The 19,381-nt window shown below is 36.0% G+C and overlaps 1 protein-coding gene across 1 annotated transcript; it reads left to right on the forward strand.

Annotated features, from left to right (window-relative positions):
• Nucleotides 1-9,449: 9,449 nt before the first annotated feature.
• Nucleotides 9,450-18,640, forward strand: LOC308334060 (uncharacterized protein). Its single transcript, XM_080790648.1, has 8 exons — nucleotides 9,450-9,823; nucleotides 9,926-10,084; nucleotides 15,553-15,713; nucleotides 16,411-16,495; nucleotides 16,673-16,837; nucleotides 17,161-17,302; nucleotides 17,417-17,544; nucleotides 17,989-18,640. Exons 1-8 carry the CDS (start codon nucleotides 9,698-9,700, stop codon nucleotides 18,322-18,324), a joined length of 1,302 nt encoding a protein of 433 aa, XP_080646774.1. The 5' UTR covers nucleotides 9,450-9,697; the 3' UTR covers nucleotides 18,325-18,640.
• Nucleotides 18,641-19,381: the final 741 nt, after the last annotated feature.

Genomic DNA, 19,381 nt, shown 5'->3' on the forward strand with positions numbered 1-19,381 from the left:
GCTACTATACTATAGATGTACTACTGCTACTATACTATAGATATACTACTGCTACTATACTATAGATATACTACTGCTACTATACTATAGATATACTACTGCTACTATACTATAGATATACTACTGCTACTATACTATAGATATACTACTGCTACTATACTATAGATATACTACTGCTACTATACTATAGATATACTACTGCTACTATACTATAGATATACTACTGCTACTATACTATAGATATACTACTGCTACTATACTATAGATATACTACTGCTACTATACTATAGATATACTACTGCTACTATACTATAGATGTACTACTACTACTACTATACTATAGATGTACTACTGCTACTATACTATAGATATACTACTGCTACTATACTATAGATATACTACTGCTACTATACTATAGATATACTACTGCTACTATACTATAGATGTACTACTACTACTACTATACTATAGATGTACTGCTACTATACTATAGATATACTACTGCTACTATACTATAGATATACTACTGCTACTATACTATAGATATACTACTGCTACTATACTATAGATATACTACTGCTACTATACTATAGATATACTACTGCTACTATACTATAGATATACTACTGCTACTATACTATAGATATACTACTGCTACTATACTATAGATATACTACTGCTACTATACTATAGATATACTACTGCTACTATACTGTAGATATACTACTGCTACTATACTGTAGATATACTACTACTACTACTATACTATAGATATACTACTGCTACTATACTGTAGATATACTACTGCTACTATACTGTAGATATACTACTGCTACTATACTATAGATATACTACTGCTACTATACTATAGATATACTACTGCTACTATACTATAGATATACTACTACTGCTACTATACTATAGATGTACTACTGCTACTATACTATAGATATACTACTGCTACTATACTATAGATATACTACTGCTACTATACTATAGATATACTACTGCTACTATACTATAGATATACTACTGCTACTATACTATAGATATACTACTGCTACTATACTATAGATATACTACTGCTACTATACTATAGATATACTACTGCTACTATACTATAGATATACTACTGCTACTATACTATAGATATACTACTGCTACTATACTATAGATATACTACTACTGCTACTATACTATAGATATACTACTACTGCTACTATACTATAGATATACTACTGCTACTATACTATAGATATACTACTGCTACTATACTATAGATATACTACTGCTACTATACTATAGATATACTACTGCTACTATACTATAGATATACTACTGCTACTATACTATAGATATACTACTGCTACTATACTATAGATATACTACTGCTACTATACTATAGATATACTACTGCTACTATACTATAGATATACTACTGCTACTATACTATAGATGTACTACTGCTACTATACTATAGATATACTACTGCTACTATACTATAGATATACTACTACTACTATACTATAGATATACTACTGCTACTATACTATAGATATACTACTGCTACTATACTATAGATATACTACTATACTATACTATAGATATACTACTATACTATAGATATACTACTACTACTACTATACTATAGATGTACTACTGCTACTATACTATAGATGTACTACTGCTACTATACTATAGATGTACTACTGCTACTATACTATAGATATACTACTGCTACTATACTATAGATATACTACTGCTACTATACTGTAGATATACTACTGCTACTATACTGTAGATATACTACTGCTACTATACAGTAGATATACTACTGCTACTATACTATAGATATACTACTGCTACTATACTATAGATATACTACTGCTACTATACTATAGATATACTACTACTACTATACTATAGATATACTACTATACTATAGATATACTACTGCTACTATACTATAGATATACTACTGCTACTATACTATAGATATACTACTGCTACTATACTATAGATATACTACTGCTACTATACTATAGATATACTACTGCTACTATACTATAGATATACTACTGCTACTATACTATAGATATACTACTGCTACCATACTATAGATATACTACTGCTACTATACTGTAGATATACTACTGCTACTATACTATAGATATACTACTGCTACTATACTATAGATATACTACTACTACTATACTATAGATATACTACTGCTACTATACTATAGATATACTACTGCTACTATACTATAGATATACTACTGCTACTATACTATAGATATACTACTGCTACTATACTATAGATATACTACTGCTACTATACTATAGATATACTACTGCTACTATACTATAGATATACTACTGCTACTATACTATAGATATACTACTGCTACTATACTATAGATATACTACTGCTACTATACTATAGATATACTACTGCTACTATACTATAGATGTACTACTGCTACTATACTATAGATGTACTACTGCTACTATACTATAGATGTACTACTGCTACTATACTATAGATGTACTACTGCTACTATACTATAGATATACTACTGCTACTATACTATAGATATACTACTGCTACTATACTATAGATATACTACTGCTACTATACTATAGATATACTACTGCTACTATACTATAGATGTACTACTGCTACTATACTATAGATGTACTACTGCTACTATACTATAGATATACTACTGCTACTATACTATAGATATACTACTGCTACTATACTATAGATATACTACTGCTACTATACTATAGATATACTACTGCTACTATACTATAGATATACTACTGCTACTATACTATAGATATACTACTGCTACTATACTATAGATATACTACTGCTACTATACTATAGATATACTACTGCTACTATACTATAGATATACTACTGCTACTATACTATAGATATACTACTGCTACTATACTATAGATGTACTACTACTACTACTATACTATAGATGTACTACTGCTACTATACTATAGATATACTACTGCTACTATACTATAGATATACTACTGCTACTATACTATAGATATACTACTGCTACTATACTATAGATGTACTACTACTACTACTATACTATAGATGTACTGCTACTATACTATAGATATACTACTGCTACTATACTATAGATATACTACTGCTACTATACTATAGATATACTACTGCTACTATACTATAGATATACTACTGCTACTATACTATAGATATACTACTGCTACTATACTATAGATATACTACTGCTACTATACTATAGATATACTACTGCTACTATACTATAGATATACTACTGCTACTATACTATAGATATACTACTGCTACTATACTGTAGATATACTACTGCTACTATACTGTAGATATACTACTACTACTACTATACTATAGATATACTACTGCTACTATACTGTAGATATACTACTGCTACTATACTGTAGATATACTACTGCTACTATACTATAGATATACTACTGCTACTATACTATAGATATACTACTGCTACTATACTATAGATATACTACTACTGCTACTATACTATAGATGTACTACTGCTACTATACTATAGATATACTACTGCTACTATACTATAGATATACTACTGCTACTATACTATAGATATACTACTGCTACTATACTATAGATATACTACTGCTACTATACTATAGATATACTACTGCTACTATACTATAGATATACTACTGCTACTATACTATAGATATACTACTGCTACTATACTATAGATATACTACTGCTACTATACTATAGATATACTACTGCTACTATACTATAGATATACTACTGCTACTATACTATAGATATACTACTGCTACTATACTATAGATATACTACTACTGCTACTATACTATAGATATACTACTGCTACTATACTATAGATATACTACTGCTACTATACTATAGATATACTACTGCTACTATACTATAGATATACTACTGCTACTATACTATAGATATACTACTGCTACTATACTATAGATATACTACTGCTACTATACTATAGATATACTACTGCTACTATACTATAGATATACTACTGCTACTATACTATAGATATACTACTGCTACTATACTATAGATGTACTACTGCTACTATACTATAGATATACTACTGCTACTATACTATAGATATACTACTACTACTATACTATAGATATACTACTGCTACTATACTATAGATATACTACTGCTACTATACTATAGATATACTACTATACTATACTATAGATATACTACTATACTATAGATATACTACTACTACTACTATACTATAGATGTACTACTGCTACTATACTATAGATGTACTACTGCTACTATACTATAGATGTACTACTGCTACTATACTATAGATATACTACTGCTACTATACTATAGATATACTACTGCTACTATACTGTAGATATACTACTGCTACTATACTGTAGATATACTACTGCTACTATACAGTAGATATACTACTGCTACTATACTATAGATATACTACTGCTACTATACTATAGATATACTACTGCTACTATACTATAGATATACTACTACTACTATACTATAGATATACTACTATACTATAGATATACTACTGCTACTATACTATAGATATACTACTGCTACTATACTATAGATATACTACTGCTACTATACTATAGATATACTACTGCTACTATACTATAGATATACTACTGCTACTATACTATAGATATACTACTGCTACTATACTATAGATATACTACTGCTACTATACTATAGATATACTACTGCTACTATACTGTAGATATACTACTGCTACTATACTGTAGATATACTACTGCTACTATACTATAGATATACTACTGCTACTATACTATAGATATACTACTACTACTATACTATAGATGTACTACTACTACTACTATACTATAGATGTACTACTACTACTACTACTATACTATAGATGTACTACTACTACTACTATACTATAGATGTACTACTACTACTACTATACTATAGATATACTACTACTACTACTATACTATAGATGTACTACTACTACTACTATACTATAGATGTACTACTACTACTACTATACTATAGATGTACTACTACTACTACTATACTATAGATGTACTACTACTACTATACTATAGATATACTACTACTACTATACTATAGATGTACTACTACTACTATACTATAGATATACTACTACTACTACTATACTATAGATATACTACTACTACTACTATACTATAGATGTACTACTACTATACTATAGATATACTACTACTACTACTACTATACTATAGATATACTACTACTACTACTATACTATAGATATACTACTACTACTACTACTATACTATAGATGTACTACTACTATACTATAGATGTACTACTACTACTACTATACTATAGATATACTACTACTACTACTATACTATATATATACTACTACTACTACTATACTATAGATATACTACTACTACTACTACTATACTATAGATGTACTACTACTACTACTATACTATAGATGTACTACTACTATACTATAGATGTACTACTATACTATAGATGTACTACTACTACTACTATACTATAGATGTACTACTACTACTACTATACTATAGATGTACTACTACTACTACTATACTATAGATGTACTACTACTACTACTATACTATAGATATACTACTACTACTACTATACTATAGATATACTACTACTACTACTACTATACTATAGATGTACTACTACTACTACTATACTATAGATGTACTACTACTACTATACTATAGATATACTACTACTACTATACTATAGATATACTACTACTACTATACTATAGATATACTACTACTACTACTATACTATAGATGTACTACTACTACTATACTATAGATATACTACTACTACTACTATACTATAGATGTACTACTACTATACTATAGATGTACTACTACTACTACTATACTATAGATGTACTACTACTACTACTATACTATAGATATACTACTACTATACTATAGATGTACTACTACTACTACTATACTATAGATGTACTACTACTACTACTATACTATAGATGTACTACTACTACTACTATACTATAGATGTACTACTACTACTACTATACTATAGATGTACTACTACTACTACTATACTATAGATGTACTACTACTACTACTATACTATAGATGTACTACTACTACTACTATACTATAGATGTACTACTACTACTACTATAGATGTACTACTACTACTACTACTATAGATGTACTACTATACTATAGATATACTACTACTACTACTATACTATAGATGTACTACTATACTATAGATATACTACTACTACTACTATACTATAGATGTACTACTACTACTACTATACTATAGATGTACTACTACTACTACTATACTATAGATGTACTACTACTACTACTATACTATAGATATACTACTATACTATAGATATACTACTACTACTACTATACTATAGATGTACTACTACTATACTATAGATGTACTACTACTACTACTATAGATGTACTACTACTATACTATAGATGTACTACTACTACTACTATAGATGTACTACTACTATACTATAGATGTACTACTACTATAGATGTACTACTACTATACTATAGATGTACTACTACTATACTATAGATGTACTACTACTACTATACTATAGATGTACTACTACTACTACTACTATAGATGTACTACTACTACTACTATACTATAGATATACTACTACTACTACTATACTATAGATATACTACTACTACTACTACTATACTATAGATATACTACTACTACTACTATACTATAGATATACTACTACTACTACTATACTATAGATGTACTACTACTATACTATAGATGTACTACTACTACTACTATACTATAGATGTACTACTACTACTATACTATAGATATACTACTACTACTACTATACTATAGATGTACTACTACTACTACTATACTATAGATGTACTACTACTACTACTATACTATAGATGTACTACTACTACTACTATACTATAGATGTACTACTACTATACTATAGATGTACTACTATACTATAGATGTACTACTACTACTACTATACTATAGATGTACTACTACTACTACTATACTATAGATGTACTACTACTATACTATAGATATACTACTACTACTACTATACTATAGATGTACTACTACTACTACTATACTATAGATGTACTACTATACTATAGATGTACTACTACTACTACTATACTATAGATGTACTCTATACAGTACTGTACTCTATACAGTACCTATACAGTACTGTACTCTATACAGTACCTATACAATACTGTACTCTATACAGTACTGTACTCTATACAGTACCTATACAGTACTGTACTCTATACAGTACCTATACAGTACTGTACTCTATACAGTACTGTACTCTATACAGTACCTATACAGTACTGTACTCTATACAGTACTGTACTCTATACAGTACCTATACAGTACTGTACTCTATACAGTACTGTACTCTATACAGTACTGTACTCTATACAGTACCTATACAGTACTGTACTCTATACAGTACTGTACTCTATACAGTACCTATACAGTACTGTACTCTATACAGTACCTATACAGTACTGTACTCTATACAGTACTGTACTCTATACAGTACTGTACTCTATACAGTACCTATACAGTACTGTACTCTATACAGTACTGTACTCTATACAGTACTGTACTCTATACAGTACCTATACAGTACTGTACTCTATACAGTACCTATACAGTACTGTACTCTATACAGTACCTATACAGTACTGTACTCTATACAGTACCTATACAGTACTGTACTCTATACAGTACTGTACTCTATACAGTACCTATACAGTACTGTACTCTATAAAGTACCTATACAGTACTGTACTCTATACAGTACTGTACTCTATACAGTACTGTACTCTATACAGTACCTATACAGTACTGTACTCTATACAGTACCTATACAGTACTGTACTCTATACAGTACCTATACAGTACTGTACCCTATACAGTACTGTACTCTATACAGTACCTATACAGTACTGTACTCTATACAGTACCTATACAGTACTGTACTCTATACAGTACTGTACTCTATACAGTACCTATACAGTACTGTACTCTATACAGTACTGTACTCTATACAGTACCTATACAGTACTGTACTCTATACAGTACTGTACTCTATACAGTACCTATACAGTACTGTACTCTATACAGTACTGTACTCTATACAGTACCTATACAGTACTGTACTCTATACAGTACCTATACAGTACTGTACTCTATACAGTACTGTACTCTATACAGTACCTATACAGTACTGTACTCTATACAGTACCTATACAGTACTGTACTCTATACAGTACTGTACTCTATACAGTACCTATACAGTACTGTACTCTATACAGTACCTATACAGTACTGTACTCTATACAGTACTGTACTCTATACAGTACTGTACTCTATACAGTACCTATACAGTACTGTACTCTATACAGTACTGTACTCTATACAGTACTGTACTCTATACAGTACCTATACAGTACTGTACTCTATACAGTACCTATACAGTACTGTACTCTATACAGTACTGTACTCTATACAGTACCTATACAGTACTGTACTCTATACAGTACCTATACAGTACTGTACTCTATACAGTACTGTACTCTATACAGTACCTATACAGTACTGTACTCTATACAGTACTGTACTCTATACAGTACTGTACTCTATACAGTACCTATACAGTACTGTACTCTATACAGTACTGTACTCTATACAGTACCTATACAGTACTGTACTCTATACAGTACCTATACAATACTGTACTCTATACAGTACTGTACTCTATACAGTACCTATACAGTACTGTACTCTATACAGTACCTATACAGTACTGTACTCTATACAGTACCTATACAGTACTGTACTCTATACAGTACCTATACAGTACTGTACTCTATACAGTACTGTACTCTATACAGTACCTATACAGTACTGTACTCTATAAAGTACTGTACTCTATACAGTACCTATACAGTACTGTACTCTATACAGTACTGTACTCTATACAGTACCTATACAGTACTGTACTCTATACAGTACCTATACAGTACTGTACTCTATACAGTACTGTACTCTATACAGTACTGTACTCTATACAGTACCTATACAGTACTGTACTCTATACAGTACCTATACAGTACTGTACTCTATACAGTACTGTACTCTATACAGTACCTATACAGTACTGTACTCTATACAGTACTGTACTCTATACAGTACCTATACAGTACTGTACTCTATACAGTACTGTACTCTATACAGTACCTATACAGTACTGTACTCGATACAGTACCTATACAGTACTGTACTCTATACAGTACCTATACAGTACTGTACTCTATACAGTACCTATACAGTACTGTACTCTGTATGCAGTCTTCTGAGTTCGCTACTTGGGTGTGGGCGTGTGGCGCACTAATTTACATTACTGATGGTCATCTGGCAATTCTACGTGGCTGGGTGTCACTATTTGGTACATTAACCTGTGTTTTCTGTTCAGATTGAACTTGCTGTGCCACATGATGTGCAACCAATTGCCACACCTCCACCCCCCATGGATGAAGAAGAAATTCCACCACCCATAGACGAAGGAACGTCAACGCCTTCCATGGAGGTCCGAATGGCACCTGTGGCTCAGATGCAAGTCATGCCCCAAAGTCTGCATATCATTCCACAATTTGTAAGTTCCACTTTTAAGACTTGGGTGTAACTTTTTATTTAATCAACACTGAAGAGTAATAAACAATATCTGCAATGTGGTCCCTTCTTTCAATTTCCTCAGAATATTCTCCAGGTTCTCATAAGCGCGACTGAAGGCCAGCTGATCCTGGCGACCCTTGATGCAAAGAGCCTGGATGCGAGGAACCCATCCATAACTATTATACAGAGACGTTGCCTCGTCCGTATTTTGTGTTCTCACATCACAGAAGTTTGGAGAATGGTACTTAACACACACACACACACACACACACACACACACACACACACACACACACACACACACACACACACTCATGCAAACACTAGTTTGAAATAGGTATATGAATCTTCTTTCAGGGGAAAGATATGATGGGACAAGTCTTGACATTTACCTATATTTGTATTAAGTATAAAAGTAATTAGTGACTTGAAAGTAGTGTCTGAGGTGAAATGCAAATAAAGTAGTCGTATGATCAAATTATTATTTAAAGACAGACTACTTGACTATTTGTATAGCACCTTTCATGACATGAAATGCAGCTCAAAGTGCTTTGCAGAGCAATGGAGAAAAAAAGAAGAAAAGCAAGGCAGTAATGTAATGCAATACAGTGAGGACATGATAAGATCAATTAAAAGCAATGTTGTAGAAGTGGGTCTTGAGCTGTGCTTTAAAAATGTCTACAGAGGCTGCCTGTCGAAGGTACAGTGGGAGTTTGTTCCATGCCGTCGGCCCGTAGAAGCAAAAAAGCTGCTTCCCCGTATTTTTTAGTTGCCATTTTCTTAGGCAAAGCGAGCAGGCCAGCAGTGGAAGACCTTAGGGTGCGGTTTGGGACATATTTAGGCAGGCAGTCATGTAGGTAGGAAGGTGCGAGACCATTGAGAGCTTTATAGACAAGTAAAAGAATTTTAAAATCAATCCTAAAAACAACCGGAAGCCAGTGCAGTGAAGCCAAAACTGGAGTAATATGTTCTCTCATCTTAGTTCTAGTTAAAACTCTGGCTGCTGCATTTTGGACAAGTTGTAATCTGTCAGTTGTTTTCTTAGGCAGTCCAGAAAAAAGAGCATTGCAGTAGTCAAGCAAAGAAAAAACAAAGGCGTGGATTAGCGTTTTTGCATCGTCCAAAGACAAATAGGCTCTGATTCGTGCAATATTTCTAAGGTGAAAAAAGGCAATCTTGGTAATGTGTGAATTAAAATTCAATAAAGACTGATGTTAAAATACAGCAGCGTAGACCTGCCCTTTATGTTCCATTCCTATAATAACTGATGTTAAAATACAGCAGCGTAGACCTGCCCTTTATGTTCCATTCCTATAATAACTGATGTTAAAATACAGCAGCGTAGACCTGCCCTTTGTGTTCCATTCCTATAATAACTGATGTTAAAATACAACCTTTTAAACTGATGTGTCTCTTCAAGGACCTCCATAATAACTGTTATTAAAATCCATTCCTAATTCAATAATTCTGCTGCTCTGACAAAACTCAGTCTAATCACTAATCAGCTCAACTGATGATATTTATAACGTGATTAATCCCTTCTCGAATCTTCTACTAACGTCTAGCTGTGCTGTCGTGCTCATTTCAGCACGGCTGGAGAGCCTGTTTCAACCAATTGCTTATTGATCAGCTGTAGTTGAGCCTCCTCTGTGTGTCAGTACCTCTGTGTGTCCACCAGAGGGGGCTCAATTACCACCAGAGGTTCTAGTACCAGTGGCTGGGAACCTCTGGTGTAAAGTAACATTTACTGGAGTTCTTTAGTAACATTTTGAGTTATTTGTACTTTACTCAAGTATTTCCAATTTCCAGTACTTCTACTCCACTACATGTCAGGAATATTATACTGTTATTTTATACTAGAATAACAGCAGTATAATATTAGGTAAAGGTAAGGTACATTTTATTTATAAAGCGCCTTTCAAAACAAATGTCACAAGGTGCTTTACAATAAATAAAATGAAATAAAACATGAGCAACACATAGATCAACAATAAAACGAAAACACAATGACAGAGTAATAATACAAAAGAAAAAAAATATATAAACATGCAGTACCATATAGACAATATTACAGACAAAAGTGCTTTTGAAACAAATGGGTTTTTAGCAGCTTTTTGAACGTCTCGACAGATTCTGCCCTCCTTAGGGAAAGGGGTAATTAATTCCATAGGGTAGGGGCTACAACTTCAAAAGCTCTATCGCCTTTAGTTCTTAGTCTTGTATTGGGAACTTACCTGAAGACCTCAGTGTTCTCACATTTGCTTTGGGGGATAATAATTCAGTCATGTACATAGGAGACAGCCCATGGAGAGCTTTAAAAGTGATTAATACAAATTTAAAAACAATTCTGCAGTCAATTGGAAGCCAGTGTAAAGCAGCAAGCATAGGGGTGATATGAGTCCTTCTAAAAGTGTTCGTTAAAAGTCTATGATCAGAGGGTTTAAATGCAAAATAGAGCTGGGTGACATCAGCATAACAGTGGTAAGACAAAAATGACCGATTAAAACACCAAGTGGAAGCATGTATAAAGACAATAAAATGGGACCAAGAAAAAATATTACATAATTTTATAACTAGGGATGTCCCGATACCACAATTTCTGTGTTAGGCGTTACCGAATACCGATACCAGAGAATAATATTTATAATTGTTTTACTTTATTTTATTGTATTGTTTTTAGCAGACTCCTCACTCAAACGTGCACTTGCAGTTTAGGGCAACTCCAAAGCAAACTCCACATGTCCCAACATTCTATTTACCTGCCATAGTGTCAACCAACCCCTTACCCCTGTGTGGGATCGCTGGTCAGACTGGCATAGTGTCGGCCCCTTCCTTACCCCTGTGTGGGATCGCTGGTCAGACTGGCATAGTGTGGACCCCTTACCCCTGTGTGGGATCGCTGGTCAGACTGGCATAGTGTGGACCCCTTACCCCTGTGTGGGATCACTGGTTAGACTGGCATAGTGTCGACCCCTTACCCCTGTGTGGGATCACTGGTTAGACTGGCATAGTGTCGACCCCTTACCCCTGTGTGGGATCACTGGTTAGACTGGCATAGTGTGGACCCCTTACCCCTGTGTGGGATCACTGGTTAGACTGGCATAGTGTCGACCCCTTACCCCTGTGTGGGATCACTGGTTAGACTGGCATAGTGTCGACCCCTTACCCCTGTGTGGGATCACTGGTTAGACTGGCATAGTGTCGACCCCTTACCCCTGTGTGGGATCACTGGTTAGACTGGCATAGTGTCGACCCCTTACCCCTGTGTGGGATCACTGGTTAGACTGGCATAGTGTCGACCCCTTACCCCTGTGTGGGATCACTGGTTAGACTGGCATAGTGTCGACCCCCTTACCCCTGTGTGGGATCACTGGTTAGACTAGCATAGTGTCGACCCCTTACCCCTGTGTGGGATCACTGGTTAGACTGGCATAGTGTCGACCCATTACCCCTGTGTGGGATCACTGGTTAGACTGGCATAGTGTCGACCCCCTTACCCCTGTGTGGGATCACTGGTTAGACTGGCATAGTGTCGACCCCTTACCCCTGTGTGGGATCACTGGTTAGACTGGCATAGTGTCGACCCCTTACCCCGTGCTTGAAATGTACTGTGATTCTGCAAACTGTTAATAAATATTTCAATCAATCAATCAATCAATAGATCTTCTTCCACCCCTTCAAGGTCCCGGGCCGCGGCGAGCGGGCCCTCCTACCCCCCCAGACCGGGTTAGGGTTTTTGTTGCAAGCCAATCTTTCCAATTTGTATAGTGTTTCTTTTTTAAATGCTGCTTAAAAGGTGCCTTTGCCTTGAGGATGATCAATATGTGTTTGATAAATGAGAGGATGGACTACAGGGATGCGATGCAGTTACGGGATGTTTCTGTAAAATGACTACTGGGATGTGATAAATTGTACATTAAGTGTTTTTCTCCCACATCTCCCATGTGTCTACATATCGTTGCTGTCAGGCAGAAGCGTGTGTATCTCCATATTAAGCTTTTGTAAATGAATTTCCTACTTTGTCAGTGTTGTACAAAAAATAGCAGATCTGAAAGCTCTCAATGTGTCACGATGTGACGTGTTGTGAGCTTGTTGATCGGCTGTTAAAACATTGTAAAAGTAATAACAGAACTATTGTGGAGATGCACTGTTTCCACCTGTCAGTGATATACAGTATTGTGTACACAGTACACAAAACATATTTTTCAATTTGCCACAGGTCTGCATGATCCAAGAATGCAACCAAGAGTTGACACTCAGGTGAAGGGCTTCAAAGTGTTTTCAAATGCACTTCCCTGGACACGAAAGACTTTGAGAAACGCTGACATAGAAACGTAGGTTTTTGCCAGGAATCTCTTAGAATCAGCCTCAGGTCGAAATGGAGTTATTTAAGGGAATTTGAGGTGCGCTATTGTGGTACCAAGAGGTCCAGGCAGGCATAGTCGAAGACACCTTGTTCCCAAGTAGGCCGGCCGCTGGCCCACAGGTCTGGTCTGTGTAAATGTGATTAGCCCATTCTGACCTGAGAGATCAGATTATTAAAAAAATGTCTTCTACATCCTGACAGTTTTCTGAAAAAGCCTATGTTTCTATGTCAGTCGTTCTTTAGATTTTTCTTTAAAAAAAATAGCAGACCTACAAGACCTGCATGTCTACAGACAGTAGACATGCACGTCTGGCCCAATCAACGCTGTGTGTGTGTGTGTGTGTGTGTGTGTGTGTGTGTGTGTGTGTGTGTGTGTACTGTGCGTGTGCGCATGCGCGTGCATCCCTTTAAACTACAACCAGGACAGTGTGTGTGTGTGTGTGTGTGTGTGTGTGTGTGTGTGCGCGCACACGTGCATCTTATAGGCTACTGTCTGCAAACAGCAAACAGCAATGCATCGTTACAGAGTGTACCTGCTTTTGTTTAACAGCTGATGGGAGGGGAGGGGAGGGGAGGGGAGGGGAGGGGAGAGGAGAGGAGAGGAGAGGAGAGGAGAGGGGAGGGGAGGCGCACCCAAGCCAAGCATTGCAGAACAAGCACTTGCATGTTAGCTGTGGTTGTATGTGAGGATTACTACCTCGTTTGACAGCAGTGGAGTCTGCCTGCCTGCCTGTCTGTCTGCCTGCCTGTCTGTCTGTCTGTCTGTCTGTCTGTCTGTCTGTCTGTCTGCCTGTCTGTCTGTCTGTCTGTCTGCCTGACTGACTGTGTGCTGGCATTGTGACAGTATGAGCTAGCTACAGTGCTTATCAACCTTTTTTTTTAATTGTGAAAATGTGGCACAAATCTTTGTATATACTGGTATATTTTTTCAGAGCGAACATTTCTAACTCAAATCTTTGCTTCTGGGAGGTCCCAGTATAACAACACATGGTCAGATGGGGGTCTGGGAGGTCCCAGTATAACAACACATGGTCAGATGGGGGTCTGGGAGGTCCCAGTAACAACACATGGTCAGATGGGGGTCTGGGAGGTCCCAGTAACAACACATGGTCAGATGGGGTTTTATCTAAACTTTGGCCATGAGAATGTCCTTTCTGGTACACATCTCTCACAAACATGCATACATACTGTATGCAGTCTTCTGAGTTCGCTACTTGGGTCTGCATATCATTCCACAATTTGTAAGTTCCACTTTTAAGACTTGGGTGTAACTTTTTATTTAATCAACACTGAAGAGTAATAAACAATATCTGCAATGTGGTCCCTTCTTTCAATTTCCTCAGAATATTCTCCAGGTTCTCATAAGCGCGACTGAAGGCCAGCTGATCCTGGTGACCCTTGATGCAAAGAGCCTGGATGCGAGGAACCCATCCATAACTATTATACAGAGACGTTGCCTCGTCCGTATTTTGTGTTCTCACATCACAGAGAAGTTTGGAGAATGGTACTTCACACACACACACACACACACACACACACACACACACACACACACACACACACACACACACTCATGCAAACACTAGTTTGAAATAGGTATATGAATCTTCTTTCAGGGGAAAGATATGATGGGACAAGTCTTGACATTTACTGTTGGAATATGATCTTTATTATGTATATATATTTTATTATTGAGTTCTCTTATTGTGAAGCCAGACCGGAAGTGATTGTTGACTAATCTGTATATAACCAGGTGTAAATAAATCTGTCAGTGACTTGTCGTACTGATCCAGCAACAGCTGATGCCTCCTGGTGTGATATTTATTTACTCTAGTGTTATTCCTCCGTCTACTATTTCTTCACTTTATATTTCTGGTACAACACGCAGTATTACAGCTGTGAAACTCAACATTTACCTATATTTGTATTAAGTATAAAAGTAATTAGTGACTTGAAAGTAGTGTCTGAGGTGAAATGCAAATAAAGTAGTCGTATGATCAAATGATTATTTAAAGACAGACTACCAACATAAACATGCACAACACATGTACCAAAACACATGTTTAGTGTTTTTTGTTATGATCCCTATTAGCTCCAGAAAATGCTACAGCCATTATACTGGAGTGCGTGACATGTTTTAGCAGTACTATCTAGTTTGACTCTGCTGGTAATTTAGTTTTTTTTTTCTCCTGTGTTTACAGCCTTGCCTCCGAGACCAAACAGGCAATGGCCAGTAATTTGATTCAGGCATTTCCCTGCTTGAAAGATGACTCAAGAAGTGGCTTTGTGAGTAATTCACATTTTGTAAAGGGATTGATGCTAAAGTTATTTGGACACAAGAGTACTGGACGACTTTATATGCCCAATGTACAGAAAAACCCTGTTCCGGCCACGTCTTCTGGCCACTGTCAAAATTAAAATGTGCCTCATCTCTGTTCATTCAAGAGTTTAATTTCTTTACAGGGACTCTGGTTTACCACAGGACAGGGGAAATTAACAGCCACTGGTTTCATCGAAGACAGAGTCAAATACGTAAGAAAGGTATTAACAGCGTCAGAAACGAACACAGCCGACACCACTAATTGGTTCCAACCAATGAACTTGCCGTTCGTCAGACGTGCATACCAGGTAATCGTTGTAACTGAATATATTGAAGCAATGAATAGAGCCACATAATTTAGTGATTGGTATTTGGTAATATCCTTGTGTACTTTAATAGAAAGTACCATATCCTGTTTTTTTTTTTATTAACCCATTGACGCCTGGTGCAACGTATACGTTGTTCTACCCTTGATGCCGGCCGTGCTCTCTGTGTCTCATCAGCTATTGCTATACATGTAGCAACATAACTATTTAAAAAAAAAATCATCAGAATTTGAAGGTTTTCAGAAACCTTAGGTCAGGCCCTAGAAGGCGTTCCCAGATTCGGCCTCAGGCATCAATGGGTTAAGATTGCACAGGACTTTGAGATCCTGCATGGAGAGGCTGCACCCAAACCTTTTGAGACCTGGCTGCCTGTTTATGCAGAGAAAATCTTGGACCTGGCCAGAAGAGAAGGGAAGCTCCTCTACATGTTGGATGGATTAACACCTGGTACTATATTGTTATATTATACAGCAGACAATGCAAATTTACATTTAGCAGGTGTTTGACAATCATTCATGTGCCATTCCACATATTGATGCATATAAAATTGTGTTCCTACAGATGTTTTGGGGGAACGTGCCCTGTCCCAGTTACCAGCACTGCTTCCACCAACCGTCTATAAACATAACAAGAAAACCATTCGGCACACCATCCAGGAGTCCAAGTTGGCGTTTATAGACCATCAGCCTGTAAGTCCCTCTGCATTTCTAAAGGAAATGTTACTCATTTAACCACTTGAACCCAGCAGCCATATTCTGGGGGGGGGGGCGCATTGACCAACAATATCACATCTGCTAGGAGGAAGCCATGCAAGGCACCTACCTGCTCATCGGGAGTAATTAGGGGTTCAGAGTCTTGCTCAGGGACACTTCGACCCAACCGTTTGGCTAGCCCGGGATCAAACTGGGAAATTTCTGACATTGTGAGCTGGTAGATCAGATATTTTTGGTCTAGATGGGAAAACGGTGGTGCAGAGCCTGGCTGCTTGTTATAGAATTATTCCGAAAATGAATTTCTCAACATGCCATATCAGCCACTGCAATCAGTGAACGCCATTGTCTTGCTTACTCTTTGTATGTCGACAATCTTACTTTGGTTGATGTATATATGCCTTTTGTTTATTTCTTGCTCAGGTTGGAACAAACATGGTGGAGTACGCCCAGCAAGCAAGGGCATCAACAGAGTACCCCTATGTCCTGTCGCTGGGTAACGACGTTCGAAAGTCATCCCAGGCGTTCGTCATTCTGGCTGGGGAGGCGTTGGAACAAAACACATTGCTGCAGGCGGTCGATGTCTGTTTCAAGATGTTTTATGTTTTTAATATCCATTACCCGAAACAGTGTGCTCCTGTTTGGGAATTCCTTCAAAATGCTGTCTATGGAATAGCAGGACAGGAATCCAAACCCGTGACTTTTTTTGCGTTCATCGCTCAACAAATAGACTTGGACGTTTATGAAATGTCTAATTGAGCGATGTAATGTTTTGGATGTCCTCTCTCGCTGCCCAGGTGGCAGGGGAAGCTGTTGATGTGGAGGATCTGGTGAGTTGGGTGTGTATTTGTGCTGAAGGTGACATTATTGCACTGTTCTAAGTGTTCATTTTATACATCATGTTATAGCACTTTAAGTTGTTCAAACAGATTGCACTGTATATTTGGAATGAGCAAATTATGCTGAAGGTGAGGTTTTTGCACTGTTTAGACACTGTTATGCTTGAAGCATATTGAAAAAAGCTACCTATTAATGAAGCACCTTATTAATACTAAAATAAATATTTTTTCCTACATTTCCAGCATTGTTTTAAGTTTTTTAAGGAACAAAATGATGAGAAACGAGGCTAACTTTTTTTTTCAAAATTTCAAAAAACATGGGCTATAACCCACCGTTTTTTTCATTTTTCATTTTTTTCAAATCCTCAAAAATTATGAAAAACGGCGTGCCATAGTATGCCGTACGATATGGGCTATAGCCCACGGTCCAAAATGATGAGAAACGAGGCTAACTTTTTTTTCCAAAATTTCAAAAAACATGGGCTATAACCCACCGTTTTTTTCATTTTTCATTTTTTTCAAATCCTCAAAAATGATGAAAAACGGCGTGCCATAGTATGCCGTACGATATGGGCTATAGCCCACGGTCCAAAATGATGAGAAACGAGGCTAACTTTTTTTTTCAAAATTTCAAAAAACATGGGCTATAACCCACCGTTTTTTTCATTTTTCATTTTTTTCAAATCCTCAAAAATGATGAAAAACGGCGTGCCATAGTATGCCGTACGATATGGGCTATAGCCCACGGTCCAAAATGATGAGAAACGAGGTTAACTTTTTTTTTTTTAATTTAAAAAAACATGGGCTATAACCCACCGTTTTTTTTCATTTTTCATTTTTTTCAAATCCTCAAAAATGATGAAAAACGGCGTGCCATAGTATGCCGTACGATATGGGCTATAGCCCACGGTCCAAAATGATGAGAAACGAGGCTAACTTTTTTTCCCAAAATTTCAAAAAACATGGGCTATAACCCA

The sequence above is a fragment of the Protomyctophum bolini genome, assembly GCF_963924005.1.
Source record: "Protomyctophum bolini genome assembly, chromosome: 19".
Taxonomy (NCBI): Eukaryota; Metazoa; Chordata; class Actinopteri; order Myctophiformes; family Myctophidae; genus Protomyctophum; species Protomyctophum bolini.

Excerpts from the sequence above, each read along its gene's own strand:
- LOC308334060 (XM_080790648.1), top strand. The coding sequence starts at position 9,698 with ATGGATGAAGAAGAAATTCCACCACCCATAGACGAAGGAACGTCAACG. Across the intron at positions 9,824-9,925 it reads TGCATATCATTCCACAATTT|AATATTCTCCAGGTTCTCAT; the intron begins GTAAGTTCCACT and ends CAATTTCCTCAG. Across the intron at positions 10,085-15,552 it reads TCACAGAAGTTTGGAGAATG|AATATTCTCCAGGTTCTCAT; the intron begins GTACTTAACACA and ends CAATTTCCTCAG.